We start from the raw sequence: 27507 nt of genomic DNA, 5'->3' as shown, positions 1-27507 counted from the left end.
AAGAAAATATGTTTCCTCCTTTGCTGGTAGATAGTGACGTTTCTGTGTATAGGTTAGTATGGTGATTTCCCAGCTTCTGCTGGCAGCTACTGCTGCTAGTCCTTGATGCCTCCCCGTTTGCAGCCAAATCTAGGCAACTACCTCTGGGCTGCTGGCTTTACTAGGCAGAAATGTATCCAAAAGTTGTGTGCTCATTGCAGCCTCTAGCTGTAGACAGAAGCAATTTTAGGAGCAGGTTAAAGTGCAGCATCTTGGAGGTTGCAAGACTTGAAGAGTTCACACTGGATGCACAGTTCCAGCAGAGCCTGGTGCAAAGGAGGTTGTAATACTAGGGAAGGAGAACAGGGAGTTGGGTTATATGGGGATATTACATGCACTAGCATCATGTATGTCTTAAAATGACAGTCTTGAGGAAAGCAATGGAGCTAATTTGAGTAACAGGTAATATGTTCCATCTACGAAGCACCTGTGCCAGGAAGATGCATCAGCTAGTAAAAGGCTCTGTGATCTGGGAGAGGGGGAACATCTCAAAGGAGCAGTGAAAGTTAAAGCAGGGTAAGACACATGATTTTAATATGCAGTTATCCACCTGGGGAATCTACCTTGATTTGCCAATGAAGGGAAGTGGCAGAGTATCAATGTCTTTTTAGCATGCTGTCTGCAACTAGAGACGCAGTCCCCCAGAAGTACCTGACTTGAGCAACAGAAATTTGCACCGTGTGTTTTGCACGGGCTCAGAAAACATGGTTGTCCTTTCTTGGCCGTAAAAATCTGTGGAAGTAAGATAAACATCAGCACGTCTGTGACTAAGAACCTATTTTTACATCAGTTACGGTTGTAAGAGATGCAGTGAGGAACTCTGCCTATGCAAGCACCTGGGGTCCAGCAGTGCCACTGCTGAACGTGAGCTGATAAACACACGTTTGGAGAAGTGCCGTGGGTTTTGATGAATGGGTGGCGATGCCTTCCTCCACTGGCATCTCGTTGATCAGCTCCACTTGACGGTCTCCCCAGCAGGAGAGAAGCAGGCCACGCAGAGCTTAGGCAAGTGCTTGCTGCACAGGCCGTGGTGCTGCTATTGCCACTGGGATGTTGCAGGCTGTGGGGTTGCTCTACCTGCGGGGGTAACAGCAGGGGGGATGCGAAGGAGGAGGAGGGCTCCAGATTCCAAGAGAAGGGCTGCAGCATCACCTTTAATCCACACCCACCCCACGCTCATCCTTTGCTGGCTGCTCGGCTGAGACCCGAGGAGCTGGTTTGCACAAGCGCCGCGCTCAGCTGTGAGACACGAGTCCTGGGGGAACCAAACACATGTACAGCAAGGGAACACAGGGCCCGGGCATCCACGCTGGGCCGCCCAGATCAGCGAGTGTTTATGCACTGATCAGCTTGCTCTGCGTCCTCCCACTCGCTAACAGGGTTAAGGGCATCCAAGCATCTTTGGCAGCACTGACGTAGGGCTGGGGAGAGGGGCTGTAGAAGATGGCCTACGAAGGGCTTGAGTGGTGGGCAGGAAAAAAAAGATCTGAGTCCGCTCAGGGAACAATGAGGAGAAAGCCAGTCATGGGACGAGGCCGGCTGCCTCCGCACGACCTCCTGTCCGCTCGGGCTGGCAGCTTTCCGTAGGCGAGCTGGTGACGGAGCAGCGGCAGGGCTGCCCCCAGGCGCGGATAATGTGGGGCTTCGGAGAGGGAATCACGCCGTTTCACGGGGGGCAGCGCCGGGGAAAGCACGAAAGGGTCCTGCAGAAACAAAACGCGGCACAAAACACCGGGAAACGAGCGCTGGGGGGGTGAGGCGCCGGCAACGGGAGCCCGGCGGGCCCTCAGCTGGGGATGCCGGGGCGGGGCGGGGCGGAGCGGGGCGCTGCTTCCCCCGGCAGCCCCGGGACCGCCCGCTCCGCTCGGGGCCGGCCCCGGTGCCGCCGCCGCCGCATCCCATCCGCAGCGGAAGCCGCGCCCCCGCCGCCGGGGCCGGCCCCCGCTCCCCGCGCTCCCCCCGCTCCCCCCGGCCCCGTGGCCGGCCCCGTCCCGCCGCAGCCATGAACCCGCTGTTCGGCCCCAACCTCTTCCTGCTGCCGCAGGAGCAGCAGGGGCTGCCGGGCCCCGAGCCGCCGCCGCTGCCCTCCCCGCGCCCCGCCGAGCCCTTCGCGGCGGATCGGGGCCCCCCCCCCGCCGCCCTCCGCCGCCGCCGCCGCCGCCGCCCCGTTCCCCCCGCCGCCCGCCGCCATGGCCCTCCGCAACGACCTGGGCTCCAACATCAGCGTGCTCAAGACGCTGAACCTGCGGTTCCGCTGCTTCCTGGCCAAGGTCCACGAGCTGGAGCGGCGCAACCGGCAGCTGGAGAAGCAGCTGCAGCAGGCGCTGGACGAGGGCGGCCGGGCCCGCGGCCCCCCTCGCCGCGACCAGGCGGTGCAGACCGGCCTGGTGGGCCCTATCCGGCCGCTGGGGCTGGGGCTGGGGCTGGGGCTGGGGGGCACCCGGCCCGCCGCCCTCTGCGGCCCCGCACGGCCGCTGGGCTCCCCCGGCTGCCACCCCGGCGCCCCGGCCCAGGCGCCGCCGCCCTTGTCGGCCGCCTCCTCCCGCTTCATGCCCGGCACCATCTGGTCCTTCTCGCAGGCCCGGAGGCTGGGCCCGGGGCCGGAGACCACCCTGGTGCAGGGCCCGGGGGTCTCCTGGATCCACCCGGACGGGGTGGGTGTGCAGATCGACACCATCACGCCGGAGATCCGGGCCCTCTACAACGTGCTGGCCAAGGTGAAGAGGGAGCGCGACGAGTACAAGCGCAGGTGAGGAGGGGGCGGCCGGGGGGCCGCAGGGCTTCGCCCAGCCGGGGCGGTGTGGGAGAGGCTGGCAGCCCCTCGCCTGGTTTCTCCGGAGCCTGGGCTCCGGGAAGCGTGAGCATGGTAAGGCGAAAGGGACGGTGGACCCCAAAAAGCAGCTCTCGACGTTCGGATCTCCTCGCTCGCCTCCCGGTGTTCGAACGCCCTCGGGATGCTGGGGATGTGTTTTCTGGCTTCTCAGCCCAGCGCCCGGAGGAGAAACGCCTTCCCAAGCGGGGACTCGGATGGTGAAGGAATAGCGGGACTCCAGGAGCCGGGGTTTGAAAGGGGAGGGGATCTGGGGACGCTTAGGAAGGAGGAGCAGCCGGAAAGTAGGTGAGGAAGGTGAAGGTGCAGCAGTGAAGGAGCAGGGCAGGTATGGGTGGGAAGAGGCTGCGAGGAGGAGGAGGAGAAGGAGGGCTCTCTGGATACGTGGGGATGTGCTGAGAAGCCCTTGGGCAGGCTGGGCGGCTGGCTCCCCCGGGCCCTTTCCTTCCTGCCTTGCTCTCGCAGCCTGGTATCAGCTGGCCGGGGCTTTCTCCAGCAATCTCCCACCAGGCATTTTCAGGGCAGTTTGTGAGGCTGCTCCAGGACCCGCACGTAGGATGAGATCAGGCAGCGAGCTGGCGTTGCTGGGTCAGGGCCTGGGGGAGAGCACGGGGCAGGGCGATGCAGTTACTGGCTGTTTGCTGCCCCAGTGTCTGACTTTTGAAGAGGATAAATCGCTCTATGATGCTGTAGAAGCACTTAGTGCTTAAGTACCCGCCCAAAGGAGCAAAACACAGCGTGTTACCCAAGTGAACCATACTGCTGGCCGGTGCCTTGGAGCTGTGGGGTCTGGTGCCAAAATCAGGGCTTGGGATCTGAGTTGACACCTTACATTTCTGGCTTTATAAGGCGTCGGCTGAGCAGACGTGCCTGTTGCATGGCCGGTGCTCCAACGGCACCAAGAGAGGATTGCAGGAAGAAAGGTGGCGCCCCATCTTTCCCACTGATTGCCTCTGCTTTTCTGTGCACCTAAGGCCTTTTTATTAAGCAAGGGTCAGGTTCCTTCCCCGGGGGTGGTCTGCTCTCCTTGCGTTGCGTTTTTAGATCAGATAGCCTGGAGCTAGTGCTGCATCAGGGCAACCTGAGCTGGGAGCGGAGCCACCTTTTTGGAAAGGGAAAGTGGAGAGAGCGCCAAAGGAGGATGGGAGACGGTGTTTGGATACAGCTGGGATGCCAAAGCCTCTGTCTGGGCTTGTGAGCATGTAAGCTGCTGGGTTTGGGAGTGCCTGACTCTGTTTTGTTGGTTGGTGCTGATGAAACCTGGGAAGAAAGGAGAATTTCTGGTGGTTGTCCCTCCTGGGAAAGCAGGTTTTGGTAAAGCCTGCTGGCGTAGTGACTGAGGCAGCAGGGACGAGCTGCCGTGGGCCAATGTTGGTGGTGGGATCTATTTTTGGACGGTGTTACCAGGAGCTGGGAGGAAGCAGACCCCACCCCCAGACCCTTTCCTATACCGGGTCCCAAACAGGGGACGGGAGAGGAGGATCCCGTTTCCATGCCCTTGCCTGTGCTGAGGGCCAGCCCCAATGCCCCTCTTGCCTGTGCAGGAGCAGGGACAGCTCTGGGCTGCCGTGGGGACAGTGTGGACGGTGTTGTCTCCAGGCAGCCCTTTGCATCCTGCATGGGAGCAGAGGCAAGGGGTTGTATCAGTGCAAGGTGTGCTGGTGGTTCTTGTGCCTTCTGGAGGAGCCGGTGGGTCACGGGGCAGCATTGCCTTCATGCAGTGCAGCAGGAGGAGCTTCTCTTTGGATATGCAGGGCCTTAAGTTAAAGCCTGGGATCTAGGAGGGGTTTTAGGGGCAAAAGGAAGGAGAAGAGCTGCAGGAACCACACTTGGGAAGGCGTCTGGGGCTAGGTGTTCTGCAGGGGGGTGAAGGATGCCTGTGAGTAGCATACAGACCTGCCAAGCGCTTTGGGGTCTGAGAGTCTCATCGGGTCTGTTCTGCCCACTGCAACTATATTCCCAAGTAGTTGTCATCTTTGGATGCTGCAAGCACCCACTGGAAGCGTGGCGTGAGGAATGCCACAGTACACATGCTGCAACTGCCCTCCAGCAAGGCGTGCCAGGCTGCAGGGAGTTCACCATTAGCGTTAAGCTCAAATGTAGCTCAAAAATAGCACGAGAGAGAGAAACGTGCAGCTTCAAGCACCGAGCAGTCTGAGGGGCATCCTGCAGCGCCAGCCTGCCATAAGCGTGCAGCCGGGAGTAAGGCACCTAGCGTCTGCAGTAAATGGGATTTCTAGAGGTTTGGGGGTTCGCTTATTTTTCCACGAGAAATTTTGGGGACACGCACCTGAGGGAGTGGGATATGTGGGCTGTAGAGACGGCATCTTGTCCTGTCCCCAGCTTTGGGAGAGGTGGCCCGAGCTCAGCAAGGAGGTGGCTGGCTCTGCCTGTTGCTGGGACCTCGCTGTCTTCCCTCTCCCTTCAGGCAGGTCGCTGTGCTGTGGTGGCACGGGAAGGATGCGTGTCCCCCCTGGCGTGCCCTGGCGATGGTGGAGCAAGGAGGCTGCGAGCCGGGGCTGTATGGCAAAGCCTGGATCCGACCAGCAGCAACCTGGCAGAGGCTCCTGGCTGCTCCGGGCTGTGGGTGCAGTGATGCAGTCGGGTTATTATTAGGAGTGGTGCATTGCAGAACAGAAGAGGGAAATGGAGCCAGGCAGGAGACAAGCGCGAGAGAGAGGGGTTCGTGAAAGGATGGGCACGCAGGTTCGTCGCTTACGGGGCAAACAACCGTTCTTGCTTTCTGCCATTAGATCAGCGTTTGTCTGATCTGTACTCATCTTCCATGGCATCCATGTGAAATGAATTCTTCCAAGGTTTTGGAAGTCCGGGCTGTACAGAGACCCAGAGGGAGGTGGAGACCAAAACAGCGAGTAAGCTCCGTGCTGAGGAAGATGCTGACAATTTTTTTTTAATGGTGGAATGCGTTTTCTCCCCTGGGACAGAGGCCTTGTTTGAGCAGTTCCCATATAAGGAAAATTATACCTTTTGACTTTCTCTTTCCCTCCTTCTTTGTCTTTTTCTTCCCACAAAGGGATGCAAAACCCCTTTGACTCCCCTTCTGGAGCTGTGGGATAAAACCAAAGCTAGGAGCGCACGCTTTGTCCTTGTTTGAGTAAGGAGAAGCACTGCCAGCTTTAAGAGCTTAGAAATTCATAAGTCAGGACTCGCCCAAATCATCAGATTGTCTCCTTACCCTAGGATAACAGGAGTGAGGACTTTTATTGAGCTCTCTGGTTTCCTGGTCCTCAGGATTTGTTTTCCATGCTGGGTGCAAGTAAGCAGGAGAAGAGGTTTTTCCTGTCCTCATGCCATTTAAAAGCTGGGGTCGTCAGTGCTTGCAGGCATTAAACAGAAACCAGAGCTCCCAGCACCAGGCAGGGCCCAGCTCTGGTTGCTTTCCCAGAGAAATCCTGCTGTCCCAGAAGAGCCAGGGGTAGGACTTGGAGCAGCCTTGCAGCACGCTGCATCGCACGGGGCAGCAGTGGGCACGGGGTGCATGCCAACCCGTTTGCTCTCCCTGATTGTCCTTTAGCAAACAGTCGTGCAGCCTGGGGGCCTCCCAGCTAAACGCGGACCGGGCCAACGCCGCAGCACGGCCCAAGACGATGATCTCATGGCTGCGAAGCACGGTGGAGTCCGCTGCTGGGTGACGTGTGTCTGGGCAGGAAGGCTGGGCACCTTGCAGCTCAGCCCAGTGCGGTCTTTTGCACAGCTTTTTGCAAAGCCTAATGCAGTACCCACCACCCAACCCAATCGATCCGTGGGCTAATGTGGTGCAACCTGGCACAAAACGGGCCAGTCCGTCACTGTTCCTTGCAGGACAAAATATTTTTTATTCTAACCTTCACATCGAAGCACAGAACAGCAGTGTAATGTGGTCTGATATTAGACCGAGTTTTCTGCTTCTGAAGGGCAGGAACACAAATGCAGCCACAAATATGGTGGAGGTGGGCGCAGCTCTGCTGTACCCGGAGAAGCTCAAAGCCCATTCCCACGTGTTGCAGCTGCTGCGCGGAGCCTGCGGTTGGTGTCCCCAGCTCCCCCCACCACAGGAGCTGCTGGCCAGCCCAAAGTGAGGTCAGCGAAGAGCGTTGTGGAGCTGGGTTTGTGGCCAGGAGGGCTGACGGGCATTTGGCAGCTGTGGCTGCCTGGAAACAAACGGCAATGCATTCCTGGGCACGTTCTCCCTCCCACCCTGCTGCCACCCTCACCCCCTCCGGGATAGCTTTGGGGTGAGCAGCTGCCACTCGGTTCTCTCCAGCAGCCTGCGATGCGAGGCAGGTGGGATCTGACCGGCACGTTTCTCTCCCTAGATGGGAAGAGGAGTACACAGTGCGTGTCCAGCTTCAGGACCGAGTCACTGAGCTGCAGGAGGTGAGCATTGCCGCCCCTTTCCCCTGCTCCCCAGCTGCCCCTGGCTGATGTGCACGTCTCCTTCTGCCCTGGGTGCAGGAAGCCCAAGAGGCTGAAGCGTGCCAAGAAGAACTGGCCATGAAGGTGGAGCAGCTCAAGGCAGAGCTTGTTGTCTTCAAGGGACTGATGAGCAACGTGAGTCCGTAGCCCATCTCTGAGGCGGCAGCGGGTGTCCTGCTTGAGTGGTGGGGTCCAGGCTGTGGTGTGCTTCCTCAAACAGCAGACCTGCATGGAAAGGCATCTGTGCTGGCTCAGAGCCCCGTGGTGGGGCACATCACCACCACACAGGGGTGGTCCTGGGTGCAGTGAGCACAGTGGGAATGCAGGTGCAGTCCTGCAGCATGGGAATTATCTTGCTAAGGGAACGTGGGTGCTCTGGCTGCCGTTTGCCTTGCCTAACCCTCCTCCTCCTCTGTCCCTCCCTTGTGGTGCTGTGACCGTCACTGCGGGTTCAGAACATCACGGAGCTGGACACGAAGATCCAGGAGAAGGCCATGAAGGTGGACATGGACATCTGCCGGCGCATCGACATCACTGCCAAGCTGTGCGACGTGGCGCAGCAGCGGAACTGCGAGGACATGATCAAGATGTTTCAGGTGAGATGCGCCTGTCCCAGGCTCAACAGCCAGCTCTGGGGAGCAGAGTTCCCAAAGGAGGTAGAAGAGACAGCAACACGACCCCGCTAGGGGAGACACTTGGTCACCCTGCCCCTTACTCCTTGTGGTCCCTTGCTCTCTGTCTCTCTTGGATGCTGTGCTTTGGGAGCATCAGACAAAAGGGCACAGAGAGGAGTCGGAGAGCTCCGAATGTTGCTTCAAGCGTCAAGAGTCCCCTCAACCTCTTGCCAATCTGTTGTGTTGGGCCCTGGGACACCACAGCGATAGGGGAGCAGCTGCAGGAGGGAGACGAATTTCTTGAGTGTCTGTCTCTAACTCCATCTCTCTCCTTCCCCTTCCCCTCTCCGTCATTTTCTCTGTCACTCTTCTCTGTCTCTGTCTCTCTTCTCTTTCTGGATGTTGCTGCATTTCTGTCTCTCTCTCTTTTTTTCCAACAGAAGCAACTGGTTAGTTTCATTCAGTTGAGAAATTGTACAAATTATAAGCTTTCTATAAGGTTGGACTGTAAATATGGACATATTTCACTTTTTTTAGACTGTCTCTTTTTTCCCGTTTCTGTCGCTGTGTTTCCCTCTGTTTCTGGTCTGGGGTGGTGGGTGTTTTGAGTTCTTCTGCAATAAAACATCATTGTTTGTCTCATCAAATTCATGGAATTCATCTTTGGTTGCTTAGTTTTAATTTTCGAAAATGCTAAAACCATATTTTATTCATTGCACCACCTTCAACCTGATCATAATAAGCCCGTCTCTCTCTCTCTCTCTCTCTCTCTCTCTCTCTCTCTCTCTCTCTCTCTCTCTCTCTCTCTCCCCTTCTTTCCTTTCTTCCTTCCTTTCTTTCTCTCTCTCATTCCCTGTCTTTCTGTCCCTCCGCCATTCCTTCTCCCTCCATCTCCTCTCAACTACCTACTCCCGACCTCGGACCCGGCCTCGTTTCTGTAGTCTCTGCACTTGTCTCCCGTTAAGGTCCCAGCCTCGGTGGGGCGGAAGCGGGAGCGGAAGCAGGTCAGCGATGAAGATACGTCGCTGTCAGAGAGCGATGCCTCCAGGAAACCTGAAGAGGAAGAGGAGGATGAGACCACAGCCATGAGTATCAATGAGGAAATGCAGAGGATGCTGAACCAGCTGTGAGTGCGGCCCAGCCTCACTCTTGCAGAGAGCCTTGCCTCTGCTGTCCCACCTGCAGCAAGGTGCTTGGGCAAGCTGCCCCGCTCCTGGCGTGGTGCTGAGCCCCAGCTCTGCCACCCGAGGGGGTGCGTGGCCCACCTGGCTGCAGGCTGCGGCTTCGGGCTGCAGCTGGGGGCCGCGCTCCCAAGGGGAGGCTCTGTGATGGAGCGTGTCCTCCTGGCTCTTCTCCACCCCGCTGGGCACCAGGTTCCCCTGTGGGCACCCTGGATGTGCAGGCTGATGGCTGGGGAGGTAAGGGATGGGAGCAGTCTGCAGCTCCTGATTCAGGGTGAGGGTGAGGTGGGAGCTCCATCGGGGCTGGTGTTTGTGCCCCGTGCCCTGTGGCTGCACCAAGGTGGGACTGACCAGTACCTGAGCCCTCCTTGGCTGTGGGGAGGATGCTGCTCCCGGTGCCTGGTTGCACTCTGTAGCTGTGCCCTCCTGTCCCTGGGCGCTTGCAGCCCTCTCCCATCCCCACAGCCTCCTGAGGATGATGAGGATGTTTAATTTTCCCGTTAGGGCTTGATTCAGTTCCCCTGTGCCTTCGCCTCCATGGCAATGCCCTCCTGGGTGGCACGTGCCTGCTGAGCAGCAGTGCTGAGCCACCCTCCCTCTGTCCGTGCCCCTCCCCTCATCACTGCTCCTGGATTTTGTGAGTCACTGCCTCGGTTTGGGGCTCCTGACCGTAAAGCTGGCCCTTTCTCCGTCAGCTGTTGGTTTTGGACATGCCTGAACTCACCCATGCGCAGACGTCCAAGAGCTGCAGCCCTGCCCACGAGCCGGGGCAAGGGTTTCAGTGCCGGCACAACTCCCTGCTCTGCCTGTCCTCCCCGCGAGGGTTTTTCTGCTTGGTGCTGACATGCCGTCCCCTCACCCCCAGGAGGGAATACGACTTTGAAGATGACTGTGACAGCCTCACGTGGGAGGAGACAGAAGAGACGCTGCTCCTCTGGGAGGACTTCTCCGGATACGCCATTGCTGCTGCAGAGGTGCAGGGGGAGGTAACGGTGGTGCCAGCCTCCATCTTGGGTTTAGCCCTGGGCTCGTGCTTGCTCTCTGGGGTGCTTGGTCCTGCTGGAGCCTGGGGACCTGCTCGTTCAGTGACCAGGCTTCAGAGCCCCTTTGTCGCTCAGAGGCCCATGCAGATGCTTTCTCCAGTCCCAGATGGATCTTCAAGCTCTGCTGAGCTCTTGTGGCCCTCTCTCTGTCTCTGCCCACAGCACATCTAGGGCAGCAACTCTGCCCAAACTGAGGCCCCAAAGTCTGGCCAAAGCCCCTGCTGTCCTGTACCTTTGAACCTCAGTGGTCCGCTGGGGACATGTGGTGCTTGAACACAGCCTGTGTGTAGGGCATCAAGGCATTGGCTTTGTTCTCCAAAGTTTTTGGGCTTTGCTGGGCTTTTTCTGGGCTGATGTATTTGCTGTCCAGTGTGGCGTATCTCAGGTCTCTCTGCCACGTGTTGACAGGACTGACTCATGCCCCGTCTGTCACCCTGGCTATATTGCTCATGAATTTTCTTCTTTTATCCACTGCTGCCAGTTCTCTCTCTGATTTCTCTCTCTTTCCCCTGGTTCATCACGTTGGACGCTTGCCTGCCTCTAAACATGCTTTCTGCTCTCCCCAGCAACAGGATGACAGCCTGGAGAAGGTGATCAAGGACACAGAGTCGTTGTTCAAGAGCCGTGAGAAGGAGTACCAGGAAACCATCGACCAAATAGAGGTGTGAGGAGGAGGGAGTGAGAGAAGGGTGGGAAATGGGGGAGTGGGTCCCTGGAGGAGGGAGAAACCAACTGCTAGAGCAGGTAGTTGGTCACAGAGAGGATGTCATGCCCCCTTCTCTGCAGTGCAGTGTGCCCTGGGCTTATCTCTGCACCATCTCCCTTTTGGCAGCTGGAGCTGGCCACGGCCAAGAACGACATGAACCGGCACCTGCATGAATACATGGAGATGTGCAGCATGAAGCGAGGTCTGGATGTGCAGATGGAGACTTGCCGGCGGCTCATCACCCAGTCTGGGGACAGGTAAGCGGGAAGGCCAAGATACCAGTGGTAGTAGTCGGTAGTGCCAGTCCTGACATGGTGTGGGGAGAGGGCAGGTCCCGGAGCTGGGGCTGTTGGACTCCCAGTGAGCAGCCTCCGCGCAGGCCATGGTGCCGTGTCTGCAGAGGGTGAATTGCGCACTGGAGTCAGTTCTGACAGGCGAGGCCCCTGACAGAGAGAGGGGAGCTGCCATTGTGCAGAGGTGTGGGGCATTTGGAGCCGGGCTGGACACCCTGCCAGCACCCAAGGGCTCCCCCTGACATCGCCGTGCCCTTTATCCTTCTCCACAGAAAGTCTCCTGCCTTCACCCCGGCCTCCACCAGCGAGTCGGCGCCCAACGAGGAGAGCGAGGAGTCCGACCGGGATCCCCCCAGCGACGCTTCCATCAGATAATGAGGGGAGGCCCCGCTCCCTTGGCCCTCCGCTCCTGGCAAAGGGGTGTCTGAGCCACGCCTGGGAGAGACTGTCAGGGACACGGAGCTGCTGGTAAACGCCTGTCACCCAGGCCCACCCCCACCTTGGGGCAGATCCGCCTGCCGCCAGGTGTCTTGCGAATGGGAATAGCTAGGTAGACCCTGTCTGGGCCGCTCACCCTCCAGCCCCTTGTCTGTTCCTTCTCCCCGCTTCGGTTTACCTGCGGTTCAGGCAGGGTGGCCCCAAACTTGCCACAGCAGCGCTCTCCAGGACCTGTCCCCCAGGCCCTCTAAACCCACCTTCTCCAGGCTCTGTCCTGGTGCACCTGGCCTGCCCCCTGTCCTCCTCGTGCCGCGCAGGAGCCGAACTAGAGCTGTACCTCCCTGCAAACTGGACCTGACGCTGGTGCCAACTGGACCGAGCCCTGGGCTGTCCCCATCCTCGCTGCTCCCTGGGCACTGGGGTAGGCCTGGCGCTGTGCCGGGCACCGCCGCTGTCCCCTCCTGTGGGGCAGGGACACCGAGTCCCGCTCACCGTGCACTTTGCTTTGCTGCGCGTCGGTGGCGCGTTTGTTACAGAGACGAGGGATCATTAAACGGGACGGTTGCCTTTTCTACAGCTTCTCTGGGCGTGGGCTCTCACTGGGCTGCAGCAGGCACAGGACTGCATTGCTCGAAGCGGGGCCTCCTCTGCCCGGCCCTGCTCCCCGGGATGCTCCCATCCCTCGTGCAGGAAGGTGCTGGCGGTGAGATCCCTCTTTGGGCAGCTACAGGCCCTCAAAGGGCCACATATAACGCTGGTACTGCGTGTGCCAGGCTCCAGGCTTAAAATAAAACCAAACCGAGTTGTTTTATCTGCACTGATGCCGATGGCACCTTCCTCTGATGTGTCTGCACCCCTTCACCACAGGCCAGCATCCTCACTCCAGCTTTCTCCCAATTCCCATTTAAAAACCAAACAAAAAAACACTTACACAAAGCTGACAGCAGGCTGAGGTTAGTTGCTGAGGGGAATGAGTGAGCAATACTGAGAGACGGGAGAGGTTTGTGTTTCTGTGGAGGAAACAAAGCTGAACATGGCTTGTGCCTTGCAGAGACCTTCCTGCCTAAGAGCTGGGTCTCCTCTGCTACGTCAGCTTTTTACCAAGGTGTGCCAGAGCATCTCCTTACCTGTCCTCAGTTCTGCATCCAGCCTAGGGTGCCCCTGTCTCACCATCTCCTGTAGCATTTACCCGTGTGGACCTTGCACTTCCTCCTCCAGTGACGGGATGTTTTTGGATGGGAAAAGTATCCTGCTGAGAGGCAGTGTTTTGCAGGGTCGTCTGCAGATCAGTGGACCCAGGCTGCACAGCAAAAGCAGGTGAAGCTCCAGAGAAAAACACCTCTTGCAAAAGGCCCCGAAGGGAAGATAAAGTAGATCACAGTAGAGTTTTTTTGGATCACCCATAAGATTAGGTAAGGTAGATAAAATACGGGTTGGGGGAATGCAATAATTTACCTTCCCAGGTTTGGCTTGCATAACTAACGCTGTCGTGCACATGAGCACCTGAGCATTTGCACGTCACAATGCAGAGGGTCGGCGTTTAAGCAGGGTGAGGTCCTCTGCGCGTGGCTGCAAGACGTGTTACAGCACGTGTTGGTGTTTCGGCGTACGTGAAGCTGTCTGGTTAGGTCTGGTTCCTGGGGGTGGGAGGGTGAGGCTGTGCCAGCTGCAAGGAAACCTCCGGGCCAAGGCACTGCTGCTGGCCTGGGGACACTGCAGTTCGTTAGCTGATGGTCTGCTGCTGCTGGGATCAGTGCCACGCTCGCCTCTCACCGAGAAGATGGGAGAATGTTTGATGCATGCAGCAGTGTGCTTAATGCCAGCACAGGGGTGCTCCCCTCCTGCCCTTGCAATATGCGGTTGCGCAGACAGGAGGTCTCGGGAGAGACTGGGCATTCACCCTCGTGGCCTTACCTCCACACCACCTTCCCTGGTTTCCATTTCTTTTCCTCTTCCCTCTTATCTTTTCTTCCTAAAAGAACTGAAAACAGACCAAATACTTTAATCCATGGTTTTTCTTTTGAGTGATGATGCCTCACACGCAGTAGCTCAAAGATCGCTTTCTGTCCTGCCCAAAGGCTCTTGTGGTTCATGCAAATCCCCTTTCCCGTATATTTCCTTGCAGCATTTTCTGCCCTTTCTCTGATGTGGAGATCTCTATGACTAGCTGGCAAAGTCTGTCTCTCCCCGTGTGTAATCCATGGCATGCATATCTTGGCCTCTGATCTGTTTGTGCTGCTTCAGAAATCCACTACTCTAAAATATGTGTGCTGAGAGATTTCAAGCATGAAGAGTAGAAGGACCAACGTCTCTGCCTCTAGAAATCATTGCCTAGATGACCACCTGGTGCTGTCAGGCACCCGTGCACCAGGACGCATGGGTATCCCAGTCCCACACTAGTCAGAATCTCATTTGCAGTGAAACTGAGATGTCTCCATCATGCTTCTGCAAGATGATGTCCTTTGGTGAATTGCATTGCCGGTCACAGGTTCTGATTCCCACCAGTATGAAAGCTCATGAGATCTCGCTGGCAGGACATGCAATGCTGATCCTTTCCCTCTGTGACTTCTCAGCACGGGAAGCATGGCCCAAAGCCTCTGATGGTGACTGGACAATCTCCCCTGCATCTGCCTATCCTTCAGTAGTGACTTCACACCTTTGATGCTGGATATGAGGAGATGTGGATCTTCCATTTATGTAACTCTACTCTGTAGGGTCCTCTCTGTTCCTTTTGGGGAGTATCTAGCATGCTTTCTCTGGAACTGTGGTATCTAGGAACTGTTCAGCACTGTGTTGCTTCTTGATGCCCCAGCCTCACCCCTCTTCCAGGACACCTCACTGCAGCGCTGGCTCAAGAAGCAGTGTCAGAAGAAATTGTCTAGTGGAGACCCAGGTCTTGGCTGCTTAGTCTTTGTGAACACCTGTAGTCGTCTCATAGGGCATAATCATGAGTCTCGTTTATCCTCAGACCACAACCCATTCAAAATCTTTGTTTGGCCTAAGCTTTCTCAAAATCTTGGTTGCAGGGGCAGCTTGTCGGTGGATGGAGGGGGCCTTTTCCTATCCTGGACCCAGCAGATGAGTTGAATGTTGGAGGAGCAGGTCAGGTACACTCTCCAGCTGACCCTGCTCACCTGTGAACATGTTGCAGCTGAGCCTAATCTACTTCCTAGTGCACCAGAGTGGACCTTGGCATGCAGAGGACAAAGTCCTATCTCAGCATCCACGTATTAACGTGAATGTTTATTGCCCAAGTACAGTCCAGACATGGATGTGTCTTACTGAATGGGGTCCCATGGAAGGATGCATCTGGGCCAGTCCTTCTGCCAGCATCCATCTCAGGACCCTTCAGATGTGACTGCTGTCTAGTTATCTACATGACCATCCGTCAAAGACCATGGTTTTATGATCATGTCTCTGGACTGATGGTGAAGCCCTCCCATTGAGTATTTAGGCAGGCTGCTTCAGCTTCCCCACACTGTGGAAGTCCGTGTTGGTGCAGACTCACTGTGGCAGTCTGGGAACATGCTAGTGTTTGCTACGGCTTCTCTCTCTCCAACACTTGGACTATTGTGTATTGGTGAGGACAGGTGCAAGTATTTAACAGCAGTGGGAGTGGCATGAAAACCATCCCTTGATGCATCTTGCATCCCTTGATGCAAGAGCTGGGACATAACCACTTGTCAGCATCCTGCCTCCATAAGGCACCGGGGGAGACTGCCAGCCTTTGAGCTGGAGGGAGGGATGCAGTTCTTTACCTTGGCTGCTGTACTCCATGCTTTCTGTGCTGAGATCAGCCTCTTGGTGAGGTGCTCCAGCAGAAAATGCCAGGCATTTTGCTGTAAGACAGGACTAAGCCCTGTCTCCCTGCTGAATGTGTTTATGATCCAGTGGCCGGCAGAGTGGCCTCTCTTTCCTCTTTCATGTAGAAGGTGAATTTTCATACCAAAGACAGTGTCTGCCAAGATAGGCTGACTGAGTTTCTTCATGAAGCCTACCATATTTTCCCACATCACCCTCCTTGCACCTCATCACGGGGATGTGGGATGTTCTTACAGGCTCTAGGAAGGGTTCAGTCACCCAACCACTACATAGCCCAGGTAATTTTTCCTTTTGTTAAGCAGGTCTGAGCCCTCTCCCTCCCTTTGCTCATTCCTGGGTCCCATCTATTTTAGATCATACATCAGAACTGAAAAAGCTTCTTGTCTGTCTGTTCAGCTGTCTGGTGGTGCTTTCCACCCAGCAACCTTCTGCTGGAGGCTCTGTCCCTACCCCATGAGTCAGCTTTGTGTGAATTAGCTTTTCCCTGTTTTAGGATCCCTTCAATGGACCTAAATGTGGTGCTGACAGCCTTCACTGGAGCAGCTTTTGATTAACCTGTTTAGTATTCTATTTATCTTGTTCTTGTGCTAAGCTAGGAGGGCAGGAGCAATCAAAGCTGCATAAAAACTTGCTCTTGCTTCTATATTCAAGCTAGGAGATTGGCTTTCCCGAGCCTCATACCTCTGCTGCAAAACTCTTTCTATGTTTAGATGGCGGTGGCGATCTTCTAAGGAGAGATCTGCCTGTCAGCTCTGCAGAAGAGCTGAGAATAGATGGCAGGCCTTGTTTGAAGTCCTGCTGTGAGTCAGCCAAGGTGGAGCTAGGCCAGATGATAAACCCCCACCAGGGCCTCGGCTGTGTCAGCAGCTCTGTCGATTCCAGCTGCAGTCGAGTGATCCTAAGAGCACCCAACGGTGGTGCAGACTCGTGCTGATGTTTTCTACACGAAGAGCTCCACTTCTACATGAAGAGAGGTCAGAATTAACTCAGAACACAGTGGAGTGCTGTCTCCTTGGAGATGCATCTTATGATGCATGGGCAGACTCATGAAATCATCTGACAAGCCCCTACTGATGGTGACTAATGCTGGGAACAATTGGTAAGGCAGCAAGGAGGACTGGATGGGCTACAGGCAGCTTAAGGGAAGTTCGGTCACCATTGAAAATCTTCCAAAAGAAGTTGAGACTGCGAGAACTGTTTTAGATGTGAATTTGTTAAATGATTGAGTCATTTTTTTCTTGGGACGTGAGCAAGGAGAGGATGCTATAGGCCCCCTGACAGAAGGGGTGTAGATTTCTTAGCTTGGAAAGCAGCTACAATAGCCAGGAAGATACTAAGGTAATGCTATGGAAAAGGGGTTCAAGCAGCCACTAAAAGATGTCACCATCAAGTTGAATCAATATTACAACACGTGGGAAGAGGCAACAATTTAAGCTTCCGCAGGAGACTGTGCATCTGGGCAACATGCAAGAGGAACTAAAAGTTCTCAGGACAGGAAGAAATGTGATTAACTGACATTTTTGAAGTTCAACATCACATCATAGAACTCCCAGCTCACCAGTCTAACCCACTGGTAAAGGTGGAATAGGGAAGGGCAATCATGAATTGCAGTTGCAAGCTGTGCTAAAAAACACATTCCCTCTAGAGCCAACAGCAAAACAGTATGATCTGACACACATGTTCATTAGGGCTTTGGAAGGTCTTTTGTATAATCCTCAGTCACCAAACAAAACACAGTGATTTATTTCTTAAGTTCCTCTCTGCTTCATGTGAAAAGGAAAAATATGTCGTCATGGGAGACTTTGGATGGGAATACTAAAGAATATGCTATGCCATGGGGTGCTTCTCAGCAAGTTACAAATAATGGCATGCCCAAGTAAGGCAATGATTTTACATGTCCTTGTGACAGATGAAGATTGAGTTAGAATTGGTGGTTGCCTAAAGACAAGGAATCGACTGAGAAACAAATCAAGATATCACCCAGGACAAAAATATCATAACAGAGAACTGTATGGTATTATATAGCCTTTTCTTACAGTGGAATTATTTAGGAGAAGTATCAGGAAAGTGTGATTTAAGTGGCAGATCTTTGGAAAGATGAGAGGTTTTTTTTTCAGTTATCCGAAAAGCTGTGATTTAGTATGCATGAGAAGATAGCTTTCAGTAAAACAATTCCTTGAGTAAGTGGCCATGTGACAGTAGTACTTGAAAATAATTAATAAAAGTAATAAAAAAACCTGACCTCAATTAATAAAAATAAAATAAACATTGTAACAACTGCAGTGACTGTGTGTGGAGGAAGATGAATACAGGGATGACAAAATAATTGAGATGTATAAAAAAAGTTATATGAGTGGCTGATGACCTCAAGAATAAATACCTATAGGTGGATATCTAAGGATGCTAACACATTGTTCAAGTTATATTTAAAGGAAAATCAATCCTTGCAGTAATATAAGCCTTTTTCTTGACTGGGATTAAAAAAAAGTCCTAAATGAAGGAAAAAAAAAAAAAGGAAGTACTCATCAGATATGTCTGTTCTATATTTGCAAAGAGCAGAATGTGGTCGTAGGGGAATGTAGCACTTCCAAGCCATTAGTAATTACGGAGAATTCTTGACAGGATCTTCTCAGGATGAACACTTTCACTTTTCCAGGTACAGGTGACCTAGAGTGCGCTGATGGGGAGAAATGCATGGGGTGCTGTGGTGTGAACAAACTGCTTCACAATGCCTGAGGCTGCTTGACAGAGATGGAGTGAGTGACCCTGGAAAAATGCAGTGTTGCAGCTGCTTTTCTGCAAACATCATTTTAGAAAGTGCTCTAATCTCGTTGGTGGTGAAGAAGTGCTGGCTGCTGAAATTCATGGTTTGTTGATGTCGATTCTTAGATGAATTGGGGAAGACCCATTTAAAAATGACTGGGCAGATGGGTGAACAAATTACCTAAGTGATGAGCCTGACAGCCCACATATGGAAACCAATGAGAAACCAGCGGGGAGGAGAGTAAAAATCAGGAATAATGGAAGAAGTCTGCACGGACATGGAGGGAGAAGAAGTCGATCGACAAATCTGTTACCATTTTTGATATGTAGAGATGATATCCCAAGAGTCTCAAAAGGGGTAAATGCCTCAAACAAAATGCTGAGAGGCATTGAAATATAATTTCATAATTTAAGTTTTTAAATAGGGCTAAAACAGGCTCTGTTACCATACACATATAGCCAATATGTAACTATGGATAGATAAATCTAAGAGCAAGGAATAATAGTGTTTGACCATATCTGGGACAACAGGAGCTCTGGAAAGGCTGAGGAAGCAGCAGCCTCATGCGAGTTCTCAGCCAGTTGTTTTTAAACATCTTTTATTCCTGTTTGGCACTGGTGTGGTTTTGTCCTGGTTCCCATCACATTTTGCAGTAGTTGGAGCAACGAGTCCTAACTCTGATTCCAGGCTGGAGAAAAATGCTTTGAGAGTGAAAAGTTTAGTCTCTTTAGCTCCTCAAAAAAAAAAAGGCGAATGAGAGTTTTTGCCCTTGAGGATGAGCTAGAAGGCTGTTTAATCAGGCTGAGAAAGGCATACAAGGATTATGAGGAGTTGGGGAGGCTGGAGGCCGTACGCATTCAGTGAAACTTCAGCGTGCTCTTAGGGGTCCAGCACATACGCCAGGCTGGTAACTGAAAAGCTGGAGATTACAAACTACCTTTAAAAGGTTTGGCCACCCTTGTCTTCTCTAAATCCACTTGATCTTCAACACGAGTTACTCTTACTAGCAATCACATTGACAAATGCAGTCAAGGATGCAAACAGCCCTCAGAGGCATGGTTTATTGCAATGAAAGCAACACGGAGCCTACCCCACTGCTTCACTGTCAACCAGGTGCTGACTAACTCTTATCTTCGTGCTGGGCTTCAGCTGAATTGTCTTATACAGAGGTAAAATTGATATTTCTCTCTACTTTCTGGACTCCTTGGTGGGCCTTTCTAAAAATCTGCCATCACATCTGTAATTTTCTAATCTCTGGTGTCGGGTCTGATGTGCATAATGAATTACAGCTTAGTTAACTGTTCAGCTGTTTCATGCCCCAAACCATCTGAGATTTACACTGGGTACTGACAGGTTGCTGCTTCACATCGTGGAGATATTCTCAAGTTCACTTCAGTTGGCAATGGTGTCTTTGTCTCACCTCTGCTGAGGGAAAAATCTGTTATCTGGGAATACCCCTACTGATGGCAACAACATCGCTTTTACTTTTCTACCGTGGCCTTCCCTAAATGCTCCCATTCCATCTTATGGCTCTTTGGCAGCTTTCCTGTGTCTGAGATGCATTTAAAAAAGATTTTAATACTACCTTTTTTATTTCTCACATATTTTCCTTAAAACCTGCCTTTTTTAAGGCTCTTTTAAATTGAATTTGCTATTATTTATGAGTTTTTCTTCTATTTTCATTTGACTACAGCTACTGCTCTTTGAAGGCTGTCTCTTTGAATCTTGTGCAGTAAACTATAACACATTACTATTGTTTCTTCTAGGAGATGTACATTTAATTGAAAATAATTCCCTCGAGAAGATAAGATGCCACTGCTATAGTAAGATAATACATGGAGGTAAGTTAGCTGTGCCGTAGTAAGAAATTATATTCAGCTCACAAGAGTAAGCAACAAATTATTTGTTTTTGCAGTGTTTATAAATAAGATTGCCAAAATGTAGGCAGCTTGTTTTTAGTGAAACGCCTGCTTTTTGTGAGTGACTGTGCACACAGCACTGTTTGTGTACTACGACTAAGCTGTGAACCTGTGTTTTGTGAATGGCATCTGTTACAAAGAAGAGTTTGGAACGTTGTCATTTAAGGTGTTTGTCTCGTACTAATGTCCAATACGTGCGTTGCCTCATAGTCTTTTCTATCCAAGACCTGTATCTTCCTTGCACAGAGCTTTTTTATTGATTTGATCAGCCACTAGTTTACTTGAGAAGTGGACAGTTTGAGTGGCCAAAGCTTTCTTTTTACTGTGCTTATGCAGTTGCTATTTTGTTACATTTTGTTGTGCTATTTGCATAGCATGAATTAGTTTCCACAACTGCTCAAGATGATTTTTCACTACACAACATTTTGCTTAAGGCTGAATTTTCACGCTGACATCTTCAGAAGGTGGTCTGAGGACTACTCCAGCCATTTCTTGGGGAGTAATGCGTGTGTGATAGTGTGTGCAAAAGCCAGCGATGTATTAAATTATTTTAATATTTAAAATTGCCATAAAAGGGCATTTTCCTCTAACAGCACTGCTAATTATCATACCGCACCTTTATTTGAATTTCCTCTGTCTTAAAAAAAAGATGAAAAAAAAATAATTTGCAGTTGACCACCCCTAGAAATGATTGGCTGCCGGGGATCTCCCTTGGGTCGACTGGTGTGCTTTGTGTCAGCATAACCCTGCAGAGGACTGAACCCGTCTCGCAGGTACCTCTCCCTCCCAGCTGTGCTCAGAAGTTCAGAAACCAGAGTGGTTTCTGGCTAACCGTAGCTGTTCTTGGAGCCGGTTTGTCCTGGCAGAGTGGCATGATTGCTTCTAGCTCCTTTGCTGAGCAAGAACCTCTTTATGTCGGTCCAAGAGCCTGCCTCCCCTGAGCAATCGTTTCTATGAGTTTTCCTTCGAACTGTTTTACGAGCAAACCTAGAGCTCCTCTGCATAGTCAAAAATTCTTCTACAGAGTAAGAGTCAGCCACAACAGCAGAGCTCCCTTCTTTATCCCAATGGCCATCTTTCAAGTTGGCAATATATATATATATATATTTAATCAATTTTTTACAACAGAGCTGCAGTTTACTGGACAGTGTGGCACCGGCGGTGGCTAGACACTGAGCTAGATTTTCCATCTGTCCAGAGGGGCCTTGCTGTGGTGCCATCTGCAGGCACAGTGTCCGGATGCAAAACGAGGATTTGGAGGAAGGAGCTAGGGAGCTTGTAGGATGATTCAGGAAACTGAGCCCTCCAGGCGGTCTAAGGGCTGCACAGCTTTTTTTGCCAAGCTCTCTCTCATTATTTCCATACAAGAGCAACTGTGTTTTAAATTCTGTGGTTCCCAGCTTGCTCCCCCTAGCTGCCTGTATCATTCTTCAAGGAAGATTATAAATGGCTTGAAATAGTATTTTAATGAAAACAGAATGAAACTTTCTATCCAAAATGTTCACAGCAATTGCTGTTCTTCAGAACAACAGGTACTCTTCCTCCACTCCCTACTCTACCCCACCTCCCAGGTTGTATTAATTTGCTCTCGCTCCCACAGTAATTTGATAGGACTCTTTCTTGATAAATAACAAGATCTCTGCTCTAGGTGAATTTTTCAGGCAGCCTTAGCTTGCTCAGGAAACATAAGACTTAAATGAAAAAGGCAACTACCTTAAAACCAGGCTATTCAGTTCAAAAATATCTTAATATCTTTGTTTTACATGGAGAAAATAGGCAACTCCCCCTCAAGGTGTTTGCCTCCCAGCACTTCCATGTCATCAAAGGAGCCCACTGGCACGCACACAAGTATGCAGGCAGTAGCACACAGGGCAGCCATTCAAAGCACCCAAGCACAGCGATTTAAGACAGGATGGGACCCACACAGGGCATGCTTGGAAGCCTGACAGGGCCACGGGCTAACCCGCTCCATGGCAGAAACCCACCAACACAGGAGGGCTGCCTCTGGTGAGCCTCATCACAGCCGAAGACCTTTTGGCAGCTGAAATTTATCTCCAGAGCTACTTAAAGCTCCATCAGGGCTGTTTACAGGGTAAGTCAGGTATTGCTGCTGTCCCAAAGCTAACAAGCTGCTCAGAGTCCCAGTTCATACAGAAAGGTTGAATAACCTGCCTTTGGTCTATTTTCGCTAAACAAAGCAACTTTGAGTCATTGCCCCCAGTCCAGTAAACATTTAGTTTTTACACAGCTATACCACTGGAGACAAGCAGCTCCAGGAAACTGTATTCCAGCCCAAATCCTTGCTCCAGGATCAGGCTCTAAAAGCAGCTGGGCTGGGCTCCATACAGCAGTTCCAACCCTGCCTCCCTCACAGACAGCAACACGAACCCTCTGATACCGCTCACAGCCCCGGTAAATTTAATAGAAAAGGAGCGTCACACAGTTGTGGTGGCAGTGCATTGCTTATCTACCCTACCACTCATAGGTCAGGGAAGGCTCAGCTCCTGCTCTGCTTCCAGGAAGAGGTTATGCAGCTCCTGGCAGAGGGCTGATACTTGCAGAGATTTAGTACTCAAGCTTGACTACAACTGCTGCTCCTGCAAGTCAGGGCTGTGCTTAATTCTAGCTACCACCACAGGCCTCCTCCAGGGCAATTTGATTCACTTTAAACTCTGCAAAAGTGAATGAAAAATCCTCTTTGTAACTTTGCTAGTAAAGAAGGGGGAGAAAAACTGCTTTCTGTGCCCTTTTGCCAAATCAAATGCAGCAAAGTCATTTCTCAGCACTTCATTCTGCATGCACCCATCAGACAAGCAAATCCAGAGAGCTGGAAGGGAGATGGAGAAGCAGAGCTGCTTTCCATTCTACCGCAGTCTTGCAGTCACAGCCCTGCACCGCACCTTATTCTGGCTCAAGGGCAGAAGTCCCACCCCTCCCCGCAGGCATGGGTAGCTCATCAGCCTGCATACCACAGCTCCCCAGGCAGCAGCCTTGTGCTCAGTGAAGCTGGTTGCTTGCTGTTCTTTACAGATCACATATCCCAGGACTGCTCCACGCCTGTGCGTGACCAGAGCTGTCCAAACCACCAGCTGGCATTCCCCATGTCTCTGGTGCCTGGATTCGTAGCCTGTCAGCATAGAACTGGGCACGGAACACTATAGAGCACTTGTTAGAGCTGGCCCAGTTACGCTGGGCTGGCAGGCCCCATCTTAAAGCAGGCGCCTAACATTTGCCGAATTCCTTCTGATTTCCCACTAAGACAGACAAGGCATTTCAGATGGTGAACACTTTTATTGATGTAAGGTGGTACACAAACAGATCAGTTTCTATCAGCCTCTCCACCTCCCCCAGGTGGAGGAAGAAGTTGGAGGAGTGGGGGAGACAGAAGGGAACAGAACTGGCCTCTCACTGCAGGATGCAGAGCTGAGCGGTGGTGAAGGGCAGGGGCTCCAACAAAGGGTCCTGCTTCCCTAGGCAGCAGGGGGTCTGCATGCTTGGCTTACTCCTTGGATGCCATGTGGACCATCAAGTCCACCACACGGTTGCTGTATCCATACTCATTGTCATACCTGGAGAGACAGAAATGCTGTCAGGATCGACCTGTTCCTGTATGTTAATGCTCTTCCACCCAGAACACTTAAATGCCTCAGAAGACTTCCCATGCACTTCTTATAAAGTAGGCAACATCCCACCCACCTACCTTCCATTAAGGGAAGAAAGCTGCAGCCATTTCAGATATGAAACCATTTCCCTCCAGAGACTTTTACATGCTGGAGCCACCCCAACTCTACAAGTGCCTGTGTATCACCATGCACTGTCTGCTGGTGCTTATGAACAGAAGACAGGCAACAGAACTGCCAAGCCCCTACCCGACACAGAGAGCCTTCCCACCACCCCAAGGCAGTGCATACCAGGAAACTAGCTTGACGAAATGGTCGTTCAGTGCAATGCCAGCACCCGCATCAAAGGTGGAGGAATGGCTGTCACCATTGAAGTCACAGGAGACAACCTGAACAGAGAAGATGCGGTAAAACATTTTCAACCCCCCAGTCAGCTAACAGCCTGAACCAGAAGTGTCAAAAACAGAATTCCAGCAAGGCTGGTACCATCAGCAAAGTGACGCAAGCACCCCTAATCACAGGCTGATAATAGAAGCCATTTACCTGGTCCTCTGTGTATGCCAGGATGCCCTTCAGGGGCCCATCAGCAGCAGCCTTCACTACCCTCTTAATGTCATCATACTTGGCCTAAGAAGAGGCAAAAGTTAAGACTGTCAGATCCCAGCTCACACAAGTGTCAGCAGTGCAGGGGAGGGCAGGGAGGAAAAACACAGCTGCAGCCCAGACACTGGGAGCTGTACAGCAGTAGTCATACATGTCAGGTGCTTTTTTTCACCAAGATCATTTTTTTCTAGGGAAGAGATGGATGCACAAGGGGTAATTCCAGGTAAAAATAATCTTTAGAGGACGCAGGAGCAAGCCTGGAGATTGTTAGTCCTTGTCCACAACACTTACTGGTTTTTCCAGGCGGCAGGTCAGGTCCACGACAGAGACGTTGGGGGTTGGCACACGGAAAGCCATTCCGGTAAGCTTCCTGCAAGAAACATGAGTCAGCAGGGAACGGCACCCAGCATCCCTCTGCCAGCACGCCATTCTGCTAGGAACAGGTCAGAGCCAGCCAAGCACTGGCTGCCACCTCCTCCTTACACCCAAGGAAGGCCAACACTCACCCGTTGAGCTCAGGGATGACTTTTCCCACAGCCTTAGCAGCCCCAGTAGATGCTGGGATAATGTTCTGGGCAGCACCTCTGCCATCCCTCCACAGCTTCCCAGAGGGGCCATCCACTGTCTTCTGTGTGGCTGTGATGGCATGGACAGTGGTCTGGTGGGGGGGGGGAGGAGCACAAAAGTGAGAACACAGCTATGTCTCAAAAAAGCATCTCAGGCACCTCCCCTCCATCCCAAGGGAGGTAGGGAGTACAGATGCTTTTCTTCACACATGAGAAACCTGGAGGTAGGGCTCCCTCCTGATCAGCAAGCTCCAGACCTACCATAAGACCCTCCACGATGCCAAAGTTGTCATGGATGACCTTGGCCAAGGGCGCCAGGCAGTTGGTGGTGCAAGAGGCATTGCTGAGGAAGAAAGACATATCAGCCAGAGGCAACACTATCTATAGAGACGAGATGAGATCCCAAGCAGCTGGTCAAAATTCCAGGCCAGGAAGCATCCTTCTCCTTACCTGACAATTTTCAGGGACTTGTCATACTTCTCATGGTTCACACCCATCACGAACATGGGAGCATCAGCTGAGGGGGCGGAGATGATGACACGCTTAGCACCACCCTTCAGGTGAGCCTGGAAAAAGGGAAAGTGATTAGATAACCTGCAATGCCCCACAGCTAAGCAGTAAGACGCTTCCTCAGACAATCTCCTCCCAATCTTGAAGAACCCACAGGGTTCTCAGTGTGACCCACATGAAGGAGCAGCAGTATCCCATCTCTCCACATGCCACAGTGGCATACTTACACCAGCCTTCTCCATGGTGGTGAAGACACCGGTGGACTCCACAACATATTCAGCACCAGCATCTGCCCACTTGATGTTGCTGGGGTCGCGCCTGAGGATAGATGAAATCTTGAGAGCTGTTCTGCAAGACACTTGCTTTCATTCTCCAAAGAGGCAAGCAGAGAAAAATACTTACTCCTGGAAGATGGTGATGGCATGCCCGTTAATCACAAGTTTCCCATTCTCAGCCTTGACTGTGCCCTTGAAGTGGCCATGAGTAGAGTCATATTTGAACATGTAAACCTAGCAAGGAGAACGGGGAAGGAAGGTCAGACATCCTGGCTGCAATCTCCCCAGCCCTTGCTCTGCCTATGCCACAATCTCAGCTCTCCACCTTCTCAGTGACCTTGTCCAACTGCTACTCTGTACTTGGCTCTGCCGTATCTCCCTAGCTTGCACCACTATGTTTCGTTTGTCCCTTAATCCACCTGCAGCCCCACACATAGTTTCCATGGGGAGCAGCTAGAACAGAGCTAGAGGAACTTCTTGCCACACTGTGCTATCCAAGGAGATGCAAGGCACACACAGTGCCCAGAGGGGGCACTCCAAGGCAACTCACCATGTAGTTCAGATCAATGAAGGGATCATTGATGGCTACCACTTGGACTTTGCCAGACAGGATGGCAGCCCTGGTGACCAGGCGGCCAATACGGCCAAATCTGGGAAGAAAAAGAGATGCAGATGAGGAGGACCAGCAAGCAACATGCCTGACTGGGCATGGAAGAACATCCACTGCTCCTTGCCCAAAAGGGCAGGAGGGAGTCCCACACCAGTGTCCAAAGGCCAAGAAGCCATGGTTAAAGATTAAGAGCGACCCCCAGCCGGAGCAACCTCGGAAGAAAGGTCAGGCGCTAAATTTACTGAAAGCCCCGGGGGATCCGGTTACTCCTCAGCAGGGTGGGAGAAGGTCACATTCCCGGGGCGCTGCCGACACACGATCCACCTGGCGACCTTTCGATAGGGAGCCGCCGGCCCCACAGCCCGCACTGGGGTGCGGGGGACCCCCAAATGGAGACGGGGCCGTACCGACAGCGCCGGTACTTCCTGGGTGACTCACCCCGCGTCTCTGCGGGGAAGTGACTCAGCACCCCGCCCTCCCCGGGGCCGTTAGTTGCGGGTGCAGGGGGCCTCCGTGCAGCACCGCTGCTCATCCCCAAGTGCTCATCCCCGCGTCCTTCAGGCGACCTTGCCCCGTCCTCCTCCCCCCAGTGCACATCCCTGCAACCCCGCCCTGCCGGGCGCCTCCCGGTGCCGCAGCCCGGCCCTGGCGCTCACCCGTTGACTCCGACTTTCACCATCTTGCCTCTCGGGGATGTTCCTGCGGGGAGAGAAGCAGCCGTGAGGCGCGAGGACGCCAAACCCCAGAGCCAGGCCCGGCCGCCGCCCCGCCGCTCCCTGCCGTGCCCGGCCTCCCGCCCCGCCGCACCGTTAACGGGCCCCCCCCCCCCCACCGCACGTTCGGGGACCGCCCCCAACCGCCCCCCGCATCCACCCCCCCCCCCCCATTTTACCCGTGAAGCTCTCCCCTCCACCCCCCTCTCTCACCCCCCTTCCCCACCGCCTCCATTTTGTGCCGCCCGCCTTTGTGCCCCCGGGCCCCACCGCCACGCGGCCCCGCTGCGCACAGGGGGCGGCCACACGACGCCCCCCCCCCCCCCCTCCTCCTTCCCGGCCTCCAGCGGGGCTGCGGTGGCGAACGCCCCCCTCCCCCCTCAAAAAAAAAAACCGGCAGCCCCCCACACCCCCCCCGCCCGTTACCGGCTGCCTCCGCTCGGTGCCTGGCGCGCAGTGAGGAGGTGGCTCGGCGCCGCGCCGCCGCCCTTTATAGCCGCGGAGGCAGCGCCCCCCCCCGCTCCGCCCCGCCGGGCCGCCGCCGA

At 53.3% G+C, this 27507-nt stretch overlaps 2 protein-coding genes and 1 long non-coding RNA gene across 3 annotated transcripts; 1 reads left to right on the top strand and 2 right to left on the bottom strand.

Annotated features, from left to right (window-relative positions):
* Positions 1–500: 500 nt before the first annotated feature.
* Positions 501–2373, bottom strand: LOC308192359. Its single transcript, XR_013948741.1, has 2 exons — positions 2247–2373; positions 501–1742 (listed from the first exon to the last, which is right to left on the bottom strand). It is a non-coding gene; the product is annotated as an uncharacterized lncRNA (long non-coding RNA).
* IFFO1 (intermediate filament family orphan 1) lies at positions 1874–23639 on the top strand. The gene is given in 10 exon segments (XM_080585760.1): positions 1874–2157; positions 2159–2788; positions 7186–7246; positions 7325–7420; positions 7741–7881; positions 8865–9025; positions 9946–10066; positions 10690–10785; positions 10956–11086; positions 11395–23639. Coding segments are annotated over 10 exon segments (1656 nt in total). The 5' UTR covers positions 1874–2041; the 3' UTR covers positions 11498–23639.
* GAPDH (glyceraldehyde-3-phosphate dehydrogenase) lies at positions 23337–27504 on the bottom strand. Its single transcript, XM_080585831.1, has 12 exons — positions 27389–27504; positions 26906–26948; positions 26190–26289; positions 25767–25873; positions 25592–25682; positions 25305–25420; positions 25116–25197; positions 24795–24946; positions 24580–24658; positions 24229–24312; positions 23977–24074; positions 23337–23634 (listed from the first exon to the last, which is right to left on the bottom strand). The coding sequence occupies exons 2-12, from the start codon at positions 26926–26928 to the stop codon at positions 23565–23567; spliced, it is 1002 nt and encodes a 333-aa protein (XP_080441957.1). The 5' UTR covers positions 26929–26948; positions 27389–27504; the 3' UTR covers positions 23337–23564.
* Between the last annotated feature and the right edge of the window lie 3 nt (positions 27505–27507).

Source organism: Anser brachyrhynchus, assembly GCF_964034855.1.
Source record: "Anser brachyrhynchus genome assembly, chromosome: 1".
Classification (NCBI taxonomy): Eukaryota; Metazoa; Chordata; class Aves; order Anseriformes; family Anatidae; genus Anser; species Anser brachyrhynchus.
This window is presented reverse-complemented; position numbering and strand designations above follow the sequence as displayed.

Bases quoted from the DNA above. Each gene is read 5' to 3' on its own strand.
- GAPDH (XM_080585831.1), bottom strand. From the start codon at position 26,928: ATGGTGAAAGTCGGAGTCAACGG. The intron at 24,313-24,579 runs GTAAGTGTTGTG...GCCTCTTCTTAG, and splicing joins CCTGCCGCCTGGAAAAACCA to GCCAAGTATGATGACATTAA. The intron at 23,635-23,976 runs GTATGCACTGCC...CTGTCTCTCCAG, and splicing joins TTCGTCAAGCTAGTTTCCTG to GTATGACAATGAGTATGGAT.